General features: G+C 39.5%; 1 protein-coding gene across 9 annotated transcripts in view; it reads right to left on the bottom strand.

Annotated features, from left to right (window-relative positions):
* Positions 1-17,118, bottom strand: part of rims2b (regulating synaptic membrane exocytosis 2b) — a 241,805-nt gene that overhangs the window by 12,839 nt on the left and 211,848 nt on the right. For 8 of the 9 annotated variants that reach the window (XM_067426681.1, XM_067426679.1, XM_067426682.1 and 5 more), the window contains 2 exons: positions 2,346-2,487; positions 2,062-2,174 (listed from right to left, as the gene is read on the bottom strand). In XM_067426681.1, coding sequence (XP_067282782.1) covers positions 2,062-2,174; positions 2,346-2,487 — 255 coding nt within the window. Of the gene's footprint in view, positions 1-2,061; positions 2,175-2,345; positions 2,488-3,273; positions 3,839-17,118 lie in introns of those variants that run through there. The other variant, XM_067426688.1, reaches the window with a different exon arrangement.

Below are 17,118 nucleotides of genomic sequence, written 5' to 3'. Positions count from 1 at the left end.
GGAAAAGTCCAGAACGGCCGTCCAACCGAGGGCCATCGGCCAAAAAAACCCAAAAAGTATAATAACTGTCGCGATTGTCAATGATAATAAAATAATGAGCTCGATCATTTTTCCGGCCGCAATAATTTCCATTTGCATGCTTGTTTGTTTTCGATGTTTCTCTCGCTGACGGAGCGTGCGCCTCGTCCGTTTGGGGAGATGTTTAAACTCGACGCGCCGTGATGAGACGTCAGGCTCGGCCAGATTCGTCTGGATCTCGTGCTTCTTCAGATGCGGAGCCGCAGGCAAAGTTAAAAGATTTGACGGGCACACCGCGAAGCAAAACGGAGTCTCGCGCACGTTTTTGCAGCGCGCACCCTCGCGCTGGTGCGGACGCTTATAACAGGACGCGAGTATAACAAGGCAAACCTACACTGATGTTGGCAGTTTGATAAATGCAAGTTAATTCTTCAGTTCAATGTTTGTGTGCTAAAAAGGGCAATAAGTTCCTGTAGAGATACATATTCTCCTTTTTTGACAAATAAAGGCATGTCATCAATGTCTTCTCTCTAGCTGTATCAAAATCTCACCTAGCTTTCCTCAGAGATGGTCAAGTCAAGTTTTTTGCATGATTACATGATATATTTGTCTTTATTTGTGAGAATTGGCGCTGTCCTGATTTGAAAGAGATGCTACTTTACGGCTTTATTATCAATTAACTAGGTGTGTGTGTTCGTGTCGGCCGCTGTCCATTTCCTAAGGCTCTGAAATGCAAAAAATGTTTGACCAATTTTTTTAGGTCTTTCTTTAAAGGCCGCGTGCGCCAATGAGCACCCACAGAGGAAAACATAAATCGGCGCCTATGGTTGGGAATATAAGAGGTAGCTAAGATTTCTTGGTATTTTAGACTATTGATGTTGCCTTCCACCCTGCAGATCTCTCGCACAACCCCATACTGGATGTAACCCCAGACCATGATTTTTCCGCCACCAAACTTTACTGTTTTCTGGGTGAATCTCGGATCCATTCGGGCACCAGTAGGTCTCCTACAATATTTGCGGCGACTGTGGTGTAATTCAACAGAAGATTCATCAGAAAAATCAACCTTCTGCCACTTTTCCTGCGTCCATCCTTTTAGCAGGCTGTGGGCCTTGGCAATTGCCACACGGTTTTTCAATTGTCTTTTGTTTAGTGCTGGCTTCTGGGCACTGATTCGACCATGGAGGCCATTTCGAGACAGAATCCGACAAACTGTTCTGGTTGACACAGGGACTTCAGGTGACCAGGTCTCGTGGAGCTCTGCTGCAGTGGAAAATGGGCTGGCCTTGGATTTTCGAGCCAACAAACGGTTCTCTCGAGCAGTTGTCTTGCGGGGTCTTCCTAACCTGGGCTTGTCAAAAACGTCTCCAGTCTTTTCAAATCTTTTTTTTATCCTCTGTACTTGACGCTGAGACACATTGAAGGTGTCTGCCACATCAGCAGTGGATCTGGTCTTCAGCCTCTTGATAATCAAAACTTTAGTCTCAGGGTGAATCTTAGGCATGTTTGCAGAGGTCTAGTTGCAGTTGATGTGAAGGTCTAGTGTACTGGGCTTCTTTCTATATACACTTGAGACCTAATTGATCCATTATTAGTCACAGGTGAAGCTCATATGACAAGGTGACAACACTTATGTCTTTGCAAAAATTGACTCAATGGGCTTTACCAAGCTGTGAATATTAGAATACTTTTGCAAAGTTTAGTTTTTCACTAAAACATTATCACAAAAGCTGGTGGGATTAAAATGAGCCATTTCTTGTAAAAAAAATATTGATTAGAAAATATATTTCAGCGGCACTTTAGGTCAATTTGTACACAAGCGACAAGACTTTTGTCAGGGACTGTACATTGACCCGCGCACACTGGTATGTACATAGTATACCAAGATGGATATGTGTTGGACTATATGCATCCGCAAAAATTTTGTCAAAACCGAAGTTTACTTTGAGTGATACTTTGACAGTGTCTTATATAACACAAGAGAGAGTTGTTCATATTAACCCCCAAAAAAGAATAAAGACAATAGAGGCTCATTATACTTACCCATTGGAGGTGTGGCCAATGTCTGTCTCCCTGCCAGCTGGGCTGGTCCAAGACCATCCAAAAACTCAGTGAACTGGCTGTCCGATGAGATCTTCACTCCAGGGAAAATTAGACTATTAATAGATAATGGGCAGAAAATCAGTGAACTGGGTGCTAATGGCTTCTTGCAAGACATTTCTTTAAAGATACCATCACTGATGCAAACCCGACCAACCAACAACAGCGGTGATGACATAATGAAGAGGTGGACCATCATATTCAAATAGATTTTTTACAGTACTTACTTTCCAGGTTTTGCCTTTTCACCATCATCTGTGGTCTCCCGACTGGGCTGTCGTGTCATCCTGCTCTTCATCTCAACAGCTAAACCCGTCTCCACACTCCGTTGGATGGCCAACCGCACCGGCTTCTTCTTCTTACCCTCCTCTGAAAATTACAACGGAAGGAAAGGGAAGATGAGAAAACAAGACAAATGTGTGACACCTCCAACCCTCAGTGTTTTGAGTCCATCTAGAGTAGTTTCATGGTCTTGGTCTTGTCATAAACTTGGAAGAACTGGACGTGAGAACTTTAACTCATGCATAGGATCTGCTCTAAGCTATTGTGTATCTCTGGAATTCTTTCCCCTGAAAGAACATTTACATTGTCTGAATTGTTCAGAGACTCTTCAGGTCTCTGTCTTGACTCAGAGTCAACCTACTCAGGTTTTGGCCTGGACTCAGACATGAATGAGCTGGTCTGGAGTAGAACACTGCCACCCCACATGCATCGTTGGGAAAACTCATAGTCCCTTTAAAAACGTATGGAAGAAGTCAACGTGTCGGACCATTCCTTATAGTTGTCTGCTCATCAGACTGGGTTGGAGAAAGCGTTTTAACACTGGAACACATTTCACCCATTAAGAAAAAAAAAAAACATTATTGACATCTCCTGAATGAAATACTTAAAAAAAAGACATGTTATGACCAGCAGGGGGCATCAGCCTTTAACTCTGAGCAGCAGGACGTCCTGAGTGGCCCCCAGTCAGCTTTTATACATCCATCCATCCATCCATCCATCCATCAACACAAACATACATCATTCATGTATGACTCTCTGGCTTTCCGATGGTTACAAACAATTAACAACCAAATTTTGCACTGACAAATTAGGCTTTCAAAAACACAGGACATTGAAGCATTTGTCACACCTGGTATGTAATTTTATTCTTACCTCTGTCGGCCTCATCAAAGGAGTTCATGCAGGGGAAATAGAAAGCCAGTGCCTCAAAGGAGGCAGACAGGCTAAGCCGGCTCTGCGAGCGCTGCATTCGCATGCCGGGGAGAACGGCGCAGCCATCCTGCCCTTGTCTGCCCATTTTACCACCTTCAAACACCTCTAAGGACACTGAAGAAGGGTAGCAGATGTCTATAGCTGATGCTGTGAGGCGGTTTTGCAGAAGCAAGTTTGGTAGGATTGTGTTCGGTAGAAGCTGTGAGTTTTAGTAGTTCTCAGGTTGAAATGCGATGAAGATGACTGTCTCCTCTGCAGCGCGCTACTTCTCATCTAAAGGGGTGGGAGGGGGAGACGGTAGCATGCGCACGTGGCTCACAGAGGATGTGGCCAATCAGAGGCACAGAAACTAAGAGACCCCTAAAACGCTTCTCCAGGAGACAGTGCTCTGCCTAGAGATATGGCTGCACACAAACACATGCACATGACTTGCCTTTTGACTGCAGCTTCATCAGTCACTAAACACACACACACACTCTCACTGACACCATTATATGTGCACAACAGTGTCGAGGAGTTACTATCTTGATTACATTATTTTTGTATCTTGACAATAATCCAGCTGTTCTCATGCAGCTTTTCCAGTAACAAGCTACATTTCCAATGAAATGGTCCATCACTGCCTTTTATGTCCCTGTTCTGTGGACGCAGCTGTACAGATGGATGCAGACATGAAGTCAATCTACATTAAACTGTACATTTTAAAACGTATTAGAAAACTGTATTATTTAAATTGTAATAATATTTTACAATATTACTGTTTTAATAGTACTTTTGATCAAATTAATGCAGCCTTGGTAAGACATTTATTTTTAGAACATTAAAACATCATATTGACAACAGACTTTGAATGGTGGTATATTTTACATAACCCTGCCCCTAAAACACAATCTCCAATTGATCGATTAACAGTCAAGCATTTATGATTTGTTAGCCAAGCTGCTCTTCCCATAGCCTGACAAGCCAGACCCACATCAAGATGTTTGGTCTGGAAATTCACCATTGACAGGGCTCAATCCCAGGGGCGGATAAACGGTTGTCTTTCAAACTCCCTCTGCACGCGATAGGATAGCGCTACAACCAACCAGAGCAACGAAGGTGAAATAGAGCTTGTTGATAGATTAAACTTTCGCCGTATCCGGACAGCAAAACTCCGAACACATCTTCCCTTTTTAAGAAAGACTTCAGTGCCGTTCTTTGTTCTTTTCTCAGAGAAAAGCTTAACTCCTGAGTCACAGTCAAAGCTGAAGACCGCCGTTTGCCCGCTTCTGTGTTTACTAGTAGCACGCAAGCGCAACTCGGCCATCATTATGTTAAGCCCGGCCCACCCACTCTAAACACAATGTGATTGGCCTGACCAGAGTTTGTTTTTTACAGCTCAGAAGTGTATTGAGAGTTGCTAGACGATACTCGCTGCAAATTAGATTTGCAGCCGCTAGGTGCGTCTAGATTTCTAGGCTACTCTTCCCATATAACGGACTGGCTTTTGACCAAAAGAGGCAGCAAAAAAGATCGAGACCTTCTACCATCAGCGATCTTCGTTAAATTGCTAATCATGTTTTCTATTGTTCATCATTAAACCACTCCACTTGGGTAAACCTCGTCTTTCAAAGTAGAGGTGTGCGATATTGCAAAAATATCATATCACATTTTTTTTTAGGTAAGATCAATCCTAGCCAGACAAGCCATACCGCGCTGCAACCAACCAGAGCAACGACAAGGTGAAGCGGTGCTAGTTGATCAATTTAAAGGTCCCGTTCTTTGCGTGTTTTCGAAGCTTTGATTATGTTTACAGTGTGCAATATAACATGAGTTCACGTTTCGCGTGTAAAAAAACAGTATTTTTCACACAATTCACTTATCTGTACACCGCTGTTTCCTCTGTCCTAAAAACGGCCTGATGATTTCCTTGTTCTATGAAGTCCCGTAAAATACGTAAGATTTCTGAATGGGCCAGCGCTTCCCGTGTTGTGATTGGACAGCAGCTTAGCGCACTTTGCCCGGAAAGGTCCCGCCTCTTACCATAACGGGGAGATGCAAGCGATGCAATTGAACTTTGAGCTTTATAATTTTACAGGTATTATTTATGCTCCAACAGCAACATTACACACTAACTAAAGTTTGAAAGATGGAATCGTGAAGAACGGGACCTTTAACTTTCGCCGTATCAGGTCAGCAAAACTCCGAACACATCTTTCTTCTTAAGAATGACTTCAGTACCGTTCTTTGTTCTTTTCTCATAGAAAAGCTTAAAGGTGGGGAAAGTGCTTTCTGGTAACCATTCTTGACATTTTAAATGACCAAAACAAACACGCCCCAAACACTTACACTTACCCCACCTTTAACAACAAGTGTTCACGAGTTGCGGCCAAAGCTGATTCGAAAGACCGCTGTCCACCAGCTTCTTTGAGTACAGGAAGCATGCGGAACCGTCACAACTCTGCCGTTATCATGTTAAGCCTGCCCACTGACTCTATACATGTGATTGGCCTGACCAGAGTTTGGTTTTTCCAGCTCACAAGCCAACGTAGAGTTGCTAGACCCTGGCTGCAAATTAGATTTGCTGCCACTATGGCGCGTCTACATTTCTAGGCTAACATGATCCATGATCTAATCAAGATTCTTTATGTTGGTTTTTAAGACTATTTTGCAAGCCGTTGAGAGGTACAGCCAAAATAATTTCACTATTTTTAAACAAAGTTTAGCTTTACAAGCTAACAAAGTATAAAATAAAATGATTACAGACCATTTAGGATAATAGTAGGACAAATAAAATATGATACACAAATGAAATAAGCAATGCTTTATTTTTTCCGCTAGGTCCATTTAACAGCAGCATTCAAGTAAGAAATTGAATAATCAAATATAAAAATAAAACACTGCATAGATTTCCCTGTATTAATTAAATATGCATTGATGCAACTAAAGTTAAGGTTCAGTTAAGAGCACTGCAATTTTCTTGTTGTCTTTTGTTGTTTAACATTAACGACACAATGTTAGCGGGAAATGCACAGATTTATTATACATCCGATTTTACAGCTGTGCATTAAATGATTTAATGCATGATGTGGAGGCAAAGAACCGCCAGATGCAAAGCGGAGGGAGGTTGCCTCTGTGAAGTGCATTAAAACCATTTGTTCTTTATATAAGTTTGATTTTAGTCAGTTATTTGATTCTATATAAACAGAGATTGAAAGCTTCTCTGAGTGAAGTCGTCACTGAGGCAGTAACGGACGTTTTTTGGGAACTACGGGAGGAGATTGGAGCTTTTATTCCTACATTTCCATAACTGCTTATTTCACAAAAAGCTGTCAATTAGGCAAGATCGTGGGCGAGACCTTGGTATCGTGGCTCAACTTCACGCTCCAAGATGTCAGTGCTATATTTGACATATTTCATGTAGGCGCTTCATCCAATTTCTTTTTACAGCCTATGTCTACACCAAGGTCATTTTCCAGCATTGACAACTTAAAGCTGTATTGATGTTTAATAATTTAATTAGGGCCGGGACTCGATTAAAAAAATTAATCTAATTAATTAGAGGCTTTCTAATTAATTAATCAAAATTAATCGCATTTTAATTGCATATAAATATTTGACCTGAGAACAATGAGAAGTAATTTTTCACATGTATTTTTAGTATACCATTGAATAATTACTGAATACATAAGCTTAATCAACAAAATATTGTTTGTTTATTTATTTCAGTCCAGCAGACCAGCGCAATGTTTGCCATTAAGTATAGCATATTTGTGATATTTGAGGCTCGATGTGCTGCGGTGATACGCAAATTCCTTGTTGTATAGCTTGCACACAACCGTGCTCTTGACGACGCTTCCATTCTTTCATTTTAAAAACAAAATTTCCCATCCACGGGGCCAAGCAAAGCAGTCTCAGCTTCTTCGTTCATGTTCACTCATGCCCTGCGTCTCAATCAGCTCCCTAGTTCACTAGTCAGGGCACTGATCAGGACATAAGTCAATGGGCTGACTCCCTGATCAGTGCCCTGACTACTGAACTAGGGAGCTGATTGAGACGCACCCATGGTTTGTTGTTGTCGTGACTCCGGAGCGAGCGCTAGTTGGTGTTCCAGTATAATCGGTCCGTCGAAACTCATTCATTGAAAAACGTTCCGCGGTGCAAAAATAAGTGTGGTTAATTTTTTTATTTATTTTTTTTTGCGTAATTAATTAACGCGTTAAAGTCACGTAAGTAATTAATCTTAATTAACGCGTTAAAGTCCCGGCCCTAAATTTAATAATAATTAATTTTAATAATTTAAAAGTTTAATAATTGCCTGATAAAACTGATGGTTATTTACAACTCGTTAGATCTAGCATTCTGCCAGTTTTGAATCAGACCACAGATCTCAGTTCACAATCTAACATTGTTATATCTCACACCCATATTTCAAAGTCTTCTATTTCAAGCATTGCAAACTTTGCAATGTTCTGCTCGGTAAGCCTTATCATTAATAAAAGGAACACTAGCAGCTTAGTTTTGTCACTGTACAGGCACGAGACAACAATTTAAAACCCCACAATTCTATTTATTATGGGCATGTAGGCAAATAGACACTGCATGCACCTTAATGAAGACAAGACCTTTAGGTTAAATATTGTGGGTATGTTGAAATCATCAACCCTGCTGCATACCGGCTTAAAATAGTAACATCTCAAACCTTCCTATTTAAGAAGAATACAGCTGTGACTCATATCACTGCTCAAACCTCAACATCTCTGACAGTAACACAAATAGTGCAGTGCATATAAAGTCTAACAGAGCACAAGACATAACTTCCCAGCACGTTTCTCTTGTGTCATTTCTTATTAAGTACACAATCCAGCAAACTTAAAATACCAGCTAAGCGCTAAAAATAACTGGGTGGTTGAGATCTGTAATGCAAACCACTGCCTAATAAATGTGCAGTATATATTAAACACTAATATTGCAACAGTGCTGACAGAAGACTGATCTAATATTAGACTCACTGTGTGGTCTCAGTGAGTCATAAACAAAAATGATGCTGGTTTAATTCATTGTCTCAGACAGTGTGTATGCATTGACGTAGCACACAAGTAGGGCCTTGTGTCTTTAGATGCAAGATGTTCCAAAGTTTAGGGGCAGTGTGATTTTTATTGTTGTTTTAAAGCTGAAGCTGATTTTTCAGCAGCCATTTCTCAAGTCTTCACTGTCACATGATCCTCCAAAAATATGCAGATTTGCTGCTCAAGAATTTTTTTTGTCTTTTCACTTTTCATCAGTTTAAAGGGTTAATTTTACCCCAAAATGAAAATGATATCATTAATTACTCCCCCTCATGTTATTCAAAGCCTTTAAGGTTTTCCGACCACAATCTTTCTGATGAAATCCGAGAGCTCTCTGACCTCCTCCAGACAGCAATGTAATTAACACTTTCAAAGATCTAGAAAGGTAGTTGTGCACAACACAAAAAAACAACAACACAAAAAAAGCACAACAAAACAAACACTTTCTTCACATCTGTGTTAGTCTCTTACAAAGTTTGCGTTCATCAGCTCGTGTCTCATCATCACATGCATGCGTCGTGGTGCTCACATGAACAGTATCAGCCAATGGTAAGCCGGCGTTCAGGCATAGCTCTGATGTAACGGTTAAGTATTGCACTGTATTAGAAAGTCGCTATTCTCGTCACTTCATTAAATTAAGGTTGAATCATTGGGGTCATATGGACTATTTTAACGATGGTTTTACTAGCTTTCTGGACCTTTAAAAATGTGCATTACATTGCAGTCTAAGGAGCGGTCCGAGAGATCTCGGATTTCGTCAAAAGTATCTTAATTTGTGTTCAGAAGATGAATGAAGGTTTTACGAATTGGGTGATTAATAATTAAGTGACTAGTAATTAATGACATTATTTAAATTTTTGGGTAAATTAACGCTTTAATACATAATTGCTAAATATATATGTTCAGACTAAAACCTGACAGGAATGGAATATTCCACACATTCAAGAGACCTTTAATGGTCCATTAAGTACAGTCTCTTGAAAAACAACCAGGTGTTAAAATGGCTCTTTACCATCATTTCGTGCTGAGATATTGACTTGTGTTGACTATGACCCTTAACCTCTTCTCCACCGAAACAGATGGACGTAGTGAGTGGTCAGCATGTTATTAACACTTGGACCACATGGACCGTTAATGTAAGTTCATTATATAAGTGGTTTACACAATCCTGTAAAACAGCCTTTGACAGGGTGTTTAGAAAGTCTCTGGTACCGAGCAAAGAGCTTTGGGAAAGTTTTCATGGTCCGGCTTATTATTTATCAGCTACAAACCCTGGTGAGCTGCTTACCTAGAGAACGTTGTAAGCCTATTTTAGGTTAAAGGTTTTTATTATAACCTATTATACCGTATACACACCCAGCTCTATGGGCTTTCAAATAGCTAGAGAAAATTATACTGCCTGAAAATGCTAAAGGTAAACTTTTGAATTTTTGCATTGTATAGTGGTGAAGATGTAGATGCTTTCATAGCCACTTTTGTGCTACAAGATTTAATTGATTTATTTTTGCAATACGTATATTTACCAGAACCACCTGAACAAGCTGATAAATCAAAAACTACATACGAGAGAAATGTTTAGGACAAACCAATTTACTAGAATGAATCAGACATACCAGCGCTATGAGAGAGAGAGAGAGAGAGAGAGAGAGAGAGAGAGAGAGAGAGAGAGAGAGAGAGAGAGAGAGAGAGAGAGAGAGAGAGAGAGAGAGAGAGAGAGAGAGAGAGAGAGAGAGACCAACAGCGCGGTTGTTTACCGCCACCCATTTGCCAAGAAAAAAAAAAAACAACGATCAATGGGCTACAACACTAATCATTGGAAAAGTGGTTTGTAACTTTCTAGTGGTGTGTGTGTGTGTGGATGCTGAATCACATGCTGAATCATACACCTAGGTTTAATGTCCTTCATCATTAGATCTTATTTTCAGAAGCTCAGATTCACAAGACTGTGCCGTCACTATTGTTGAATAAATCATCTATTTTAATAGTTACACAAAGCTGCACAATGTGGGCAAATGATCTGTGCATATCATCGAACGGTGTCACACAACATTCATAAAAACAGTGATCACAACTCTGGAGAACTACGAGTCTCCATTTGCAGGTAAAAACAGACTTTACAAACTTATACGCACACCAGATATGATTATTGTGCAGTTGTGTTTTATGTTGTGACTATTAGTACATTCTGGTAGCTGTAATGAAATGTAGCTATGATTGTAAATAGCTCCTAGGAACAGCATGTTATCTTTCTGAGGAAAAACAGCATGACACATTAACAACATGTCCTTACTACCTGACTGAACTAATGACCTTGAAACCCCTGAAACAAACACACTGTAATATCACAACCAATGATAAACTGGACAGGATGACAAAAGCCCATGGCCAGGTCAGAAAAAATATTATTAGTGCTGTTTGCTAAAACGGGTATCTTGTCCCACAGCGTTCGTCCATGAATGTTGCTTCAAATCATACAGCGAATATTAAGTACTTTAAATGATCTTGGTGGTATTGTGTTAATTTTATGGACAATATAAATGCATCATTAGGTGTCACTCAAGAGATATTTGCTTGAGAACAGCAGGATTTTAGATCATGCCATACTGACGTACACAGCCAGTGTATCCTCCTCCAGACTGTGTGTGTCTGTGTGTGAAAATCAGAGGAATGAGGAGGTTTATTTTTAGCTGTATATGACTGATCTGGCAGGAAATAGAAAGAAGACGATCTTTAAATACGTGAGGAACAAGCATTGGGTGTGAGAATGAGCCTATTAAGTATGGAAACATGTCGATCTGTACAGCGGGAGAATGAATCATTACTGCATCTACTGCACCACAAAAATATCCTGAACCGGGTGGATGTACAACATTCATATAGTAGATCATGTTTAGCTGCCCTAAACGCTATACTTTTAGAGTTGGATTTATGTTTCCCTAAGCACAAAAGAAGATATTTTAAAGAATTTTGGTAACCAAACAGGTGAATTTGGTAACTATTAGGGGCATTCACGACAGTCTTTCGGTTCCCAGAGAACTAAAAGTTCCCCTAGGCCTAGGCCATTTTCCTGGTTGCATTTGCACCGCTAGTAGGAGCTCTGAAGTAACATTTGCCACGCTTGTTGTTGTGACTTTTATTTTGATGGTGCGTCACATTCTCAGTCCTCATCAGTTTACAATATGTTTAACAGTCTTGTCTAATATGTTATTAGTCAGAACTGTTATACAAAGACCATATATGAAAAAGTATTAGCATTTGCCGTGTGGTTGATGTCCAATGTTGCTAGCTGAGCAGAAATAGATTATCATGTTTCGCTTAGTCCCCAAGTTGTGTTGGATTTTCTCTTTAGCGTAAAGGTTGAGAGGTCAATCTATCACCGCTTTTCATGTTCATAGAGTTAGTTTCTGGAATAAATAAATAGGCTATAATCTGTGCGTTTAAGCTGCTTTTTTAAAATGGTGGGTGCTTTTGTTTTGCATACGTTTGGCCAATCAGCATAGATTTATGTCACTTGTAGTTCCTATAGTGCTGGGTTAGACCCTACTCTGAAGTAGGAGCTAAATTAATTCCCCCAAAGGAGTTCCTAGTACTAAACCTGTGGTGCAAACACACCAAAATCCAGGCACTTCTGCCATTAGTTATATGAACTATAAAAAGGTTCCTCTGGTGCAAAAGCCCCGATTGACTTTCATTGTATGGCCAAAACAATTTAAAGAAAAGAAAAATAATAATATTCAAAAACCTTCTCAAAATTTCTCAATATCTTATTTTATGTTCCACAGAAGAAAAGGAAAGAATGGTTGGAATGGAGCATGAAGATTCATTTTCACAAATGAATTGGCACCTCTGTGTCCAGACCTTAAATTTAAGTAAAGTATTTGGGATGTGCTGGAGAAGACTTGACAGAGTGCTAAACTCTTGCATTGTCAATACAAAATCTTGACAGAAAATTGATGCACCGATGGAAATAAATGTTATAATGTTACACAGACTAGTCGACTAATCAACTTTAATGCTCTGCCATGACACTTTAAGCTTGATGTCGACTCAGCTCGAAGTTCAGACTTATTTGTTCAGCAATAACATCATCAGTGACTAGCCAACGTCGACTCCGCTTTCATCACATAAATTTCGACTTTAACAATTCTGAAGTCGTTCAACCCCTACTTATTACATGGTTGTTTAAGAAATGAAAAGCTATACACTCCATCAATTAAGGTTAGAAAGACTGTTGGCAAACAAATAACATGCTAGAAACATAATAATTACTGCAATAATGATTCAACCATAGACATAGAATATTTGCCAATTTAAATCCAAACAGCGAATTTACACATTTGAAATGAAGTTTAAATTTAGTACATTTAAAATATATGAACTTTAAATGTAACACTGAAAACACTCTACAATTAAAATTACAATCTAGTACTTAACATGTGCTTTAGTATGTAGTCAACACATCAAAATAAGTGTACTTTAATACATGATAAAAGATTATTAAAACGTAAAGGTTTAAAGGTGGGATAAGTGAAATATCTGGTAACCGTTCTTGTTATTTCAAATCACCAAAACAAACACGCCCCTACCCCAAAAAGGGTCTCGGCCCTATTTTGCCCCAGGCAACGACTATGGCAGAATCTGTGTGTAACTAATCCAGGTCGAATATTCAATGAAAAAGTCATCCCTTACATTACAAAAACACAAACCGTTCACATGAACAACTCGATAGTACACGAGCCGACAGTCCAGCTAACGACATATTACAATTATGACACGATTAGACTTATAGCGATCTCAAAACACAAGCCGTTCTCATAAACCACTTGATAGAACACGAGCCGACAGTCCAGCTAATGACATATTACAATTATGACAAGATTAGTTATAGCGATCACAAAACACAAACCGTTCTCATAAACCACTCGATAGTACACGAGCCGACAGTCCAGCTAACGACATATTACAATTATGACAAGATTAGTTATAGCGATCTCAAAACACAAACAGTTCTCATGAACAACTCGATAAAGCTAATAAAGTAGGCTATACAAGCTCGATAGTCCAGCTAACGACATATATTACAATTATGACCGGATTGGTAATATAGATGTAAAGAGGAAACAAACATACCAGTATATTAGGAGTATAGTATCTTACCTGTCGAACGCATTTTGTGAGCTGACGCTCGAAACCTTGAAACACTGAGGGGATTTAGATGCTCCTTACGGTGTGGAAATGAACGGGTCTTTATCATCGTTGAAGTGAGCCACAATACGATCGCAAATGGACAAACAAGCGAACATGACACACAAGCATATTCAAGCAAAAGCCAGCATATATTAGTTCTTTCTTGGCTAATGTCCGTCCTGTGTGACTCGTGTGTTTTAAATAATGACGTGCATTGGGCCTCTCTTCTCACCATACACGACCCTTACCTGCTGATTGGAAGTTTGTTATTCCACTCGGCCCGAGTCCTTTTTCTAAAACGGTTTTGAAATAACACTTATCCCACCTTTAACATTGTATTTAAAGTAAAACTTAATTTGACAATGTATTCAATATAATTAAGTGCACTTCTTTTTTGCAAGCCTATAGTCTCAATGTACATATTTTACACAAAGCCAGATAAATGTTTGTGTTTTTGCCAACACAGATGAGATCACTCAACTGAAATAATGCCCTTTTGCATTAGTTATGTCAACTCACCAGTCAAATCTAAGCAAGTGCTGAAGGATGGGCTTCCATCAGCAAAGATCTTTTAAACCCAGCAGTCTTTCCTCAACAGACAGCAACAGGGTATCTCTGAGGGCAATTTACACACTTGCATGTGGCAAATGCTGTAAAACGGCTTTATCTAAAGAGAAGCTTTGACCAGTGTGTCTGATCATAGATTAACGATTTCACAGTATAACCATGTGGAACATCCGATTCAATCCATCCCATCCCAGCAGGCCTTTATGAGGCAGAGCGGGGTGTGAGGCACGATTCAACCAGTAGGACCTTTGAATCCTACCTGTGAGCTGTTGAGAGGGACATGCACTTCCTCAAAGCTAGCTCAATCACTGCTATACGCATGTGTGTGTTCAGATGGGCCACTCATTAGGTCATGACTTTCACCATGGAAAAAGTGAGTGACAAAGTGTTTTGTTTTTCAGAAAGAGAGAGAAGAGGAGGTCATTGTAGTATGTTAAATGAATATTTTAAAAATAATATTTTTAACAAAAAAGTATTTCCAATAGAATTACCTTAGCCTAGAAATCTAGACGCACCCTAGCGGCAGCAAATTTAATCTGCCAGCGAGTGTCGTCTAGGAACTCTCAATACCCTTCTGAGCTGTATTCCCCTAACTCTCGCCGGGCCAAACACATTGTGTATAGAGTCGGTGGGCGGGGCCATAATGACGACAGCCGAGTTGCGTTTGCGTGCTTCTAGTAAACACAGAAACTGGCGAACGGCGGTCTTTTGAATCAGCTCTGACCGCGACTCTGGAAGACTTGGAGTTCAGCTTTTCTCTGAGAAAAGGACAAAGAACGGCACTGAAGTCATTCTTAAAAAGGGAAGATGTGTTCTGAGTTTTGCCAACCGGATACGTCGAATGTTTAATCTATCAACGAGCTCCATTTCACCTTTGTTGCTCTGGTTGGTGTAGCGCTATCCTATCGCGTGTGGAGGGAGTTTGAAAGACAACTGTTTATCCCGCCCCTCGGATTGAGCCCTGTCTATGGTGAGTTTCCAGACCAAACATCTTGATGTGGGTCTGGCTTGTCAGGCTAGAATTACCTAGTTCTGGTAGGAAACTCTAGATGGCGTAGGCTGATAGGTCTTTAACTCATTTGGTAGAGGTTGCGTCATTATCTACATTGCACAGCTGATTGATTGCTGTTGCATCAACAGCCAATGAGCTGCGGCTCATTTAAACAAATCTGTGTTAAGCAAAAGTGTTGCTTTTATCAGTCGTTCAGAAACCCTCCAAACTTCCCCAGCTCCACCTGTATAGATCTGCTACTGGGTTAATTCATGTATGTTACATGTGCAGTAGCAGCAATGTCTGTGAAAACAGCAACGTAGCAGAACTATTCCGCTAAGACCAAATACAGTAACATTGCCATATCCATTACAATCTATATTGCCATCTTATGAGTTGTCATGACAGAACTTTAGTATTGGGCCGTAGTATTTTAATTTGCTGGTTACTAACATTCATCAAAATATCTCAAAAAAGCCATACAGGTTTGGAGCGACATGAGAGTAAGTGATGGCAACGTAAACATCTTAATCCTTATTATTATTTTCTCTACTAAATCACTTCCTGTTGTATGTTTTGCTTTTGCACCACATTACTTTTGCATGAATTTCCACTGGCACTGATTAAGCCTGTATTACACAGGGCTGTATAATGATCATTCATCATTCACACGGACCTATTCAGACAGTTTCATTAATAATTTGTGCCAGTGGCACTGCATGGTCTACATGGATCTCCATCCATTGAGATGATCAGTAATAATGATTATGATAATAATAATGATAATAATTTTAATGGTATGGTCAAAGACCTGATATGAAAATGTCACGTCTCACGGTTACAAAAGCAAAATCGAACATCTGATGTGGATCTACATGGATGGATTTAGGAAAATCAAAGTTACACTTTTACAAATCAAGATTCCAAAAGTTTTTTGCAGTGATGCCATTTTTGGTTCTCCAAAGAACCTTTCAGTGAACAGTTATTTAAAGAACCATTTTATTTTATCTTATTATGAAGATTTAAAAAAAAAATCAAGAGATTTTAAGAATTAATCTAAAAATCTTAATGGGTTTTTTAATCGTTGGAAGCCAAAATCTAAATTTAAAATAAAATTTGATTAATCACATATAGCCCTAGGATGAATTAATGGGATAGTTCAGCTAAAAATAAACATTTTCTAATCACTTACTCACCCTAAAGTTGTCCCAAACCTGTATGAGTTTATTTCTTTGGCTGAATACAAAAGAAGATATTTTAAAGAATGTTGGTAACCAGACAGATAACTTCCACAGCATTTTTTTTCCCCTACTATGGAAGTCAATGGCTACCGTCAACTGTCTGGCTATCAACGTTCTTTAAATTATCATCTTTTGTGCTCAAAAGATGAAAGAACTCATACAGGTTTGCGGGTGAAATTTTCCTTTTTTTTGTGAACTATCCCTTATCCCAGATTTACTGTAAAATTGAATTCTTAAAAAAAAAAAACTTCACTAAAATGTTGAATCAACCAGTCTTAATGTGTATCATTAAATCACATGGGCGTGGACCACAAGTACGACCAATGTATTGTTCCATAAAGACAGCTCTTGATGGAGTTTTTTCCTCTAAACCCGTCTGTTGTGGTCATCACTCACAATGAACTTAGTAAAATATTGACGTGCACTCCATGATGATGTCGCCACTAGTGCAGCTGCCACATTTTGGTCTGTGCGGCAGACCTTGAATCGGCCAGACCAAGTCCCTCTCCACAATAACAAACACAGTGGCCTAGAAAAACACATTCACAGTCCTTCCACATCTATCTGAAGAGCAGAAAGTGAGAGGTTCTGCTCTAAGCCATTGTGCTGATAAATGCCGCATTAAAAACAACACCCTGACTAACTCACATTGACAGAAATATACAAATCATATTTTAGAAGATTGGGCTGTTTCAACAGGTTGAATCTGTGCATATTGATTTCATGACCTGCATTTAAAATTGGACTGAAT

The sequence above is a fragment of the Pseudorasbora parva genome, chromosome 19 (genome assembly GCF_024679245.1).
Source record: "Pseudorasbora parva isolate DD20220531a chromosome 19, ASM2467924v1, whole genome shotgun sequence".
NCBI lineage: Eukaryota > Metazoa > Chordata > Actinopteri > Cypriniformes > Gobionidae > Pseudorasbora > Pseudorasbora parva.
Note: the sequence above shows the minus strand (reverse complement) of the source record. Positions and strands in the feature narration are given on the sequence as shown.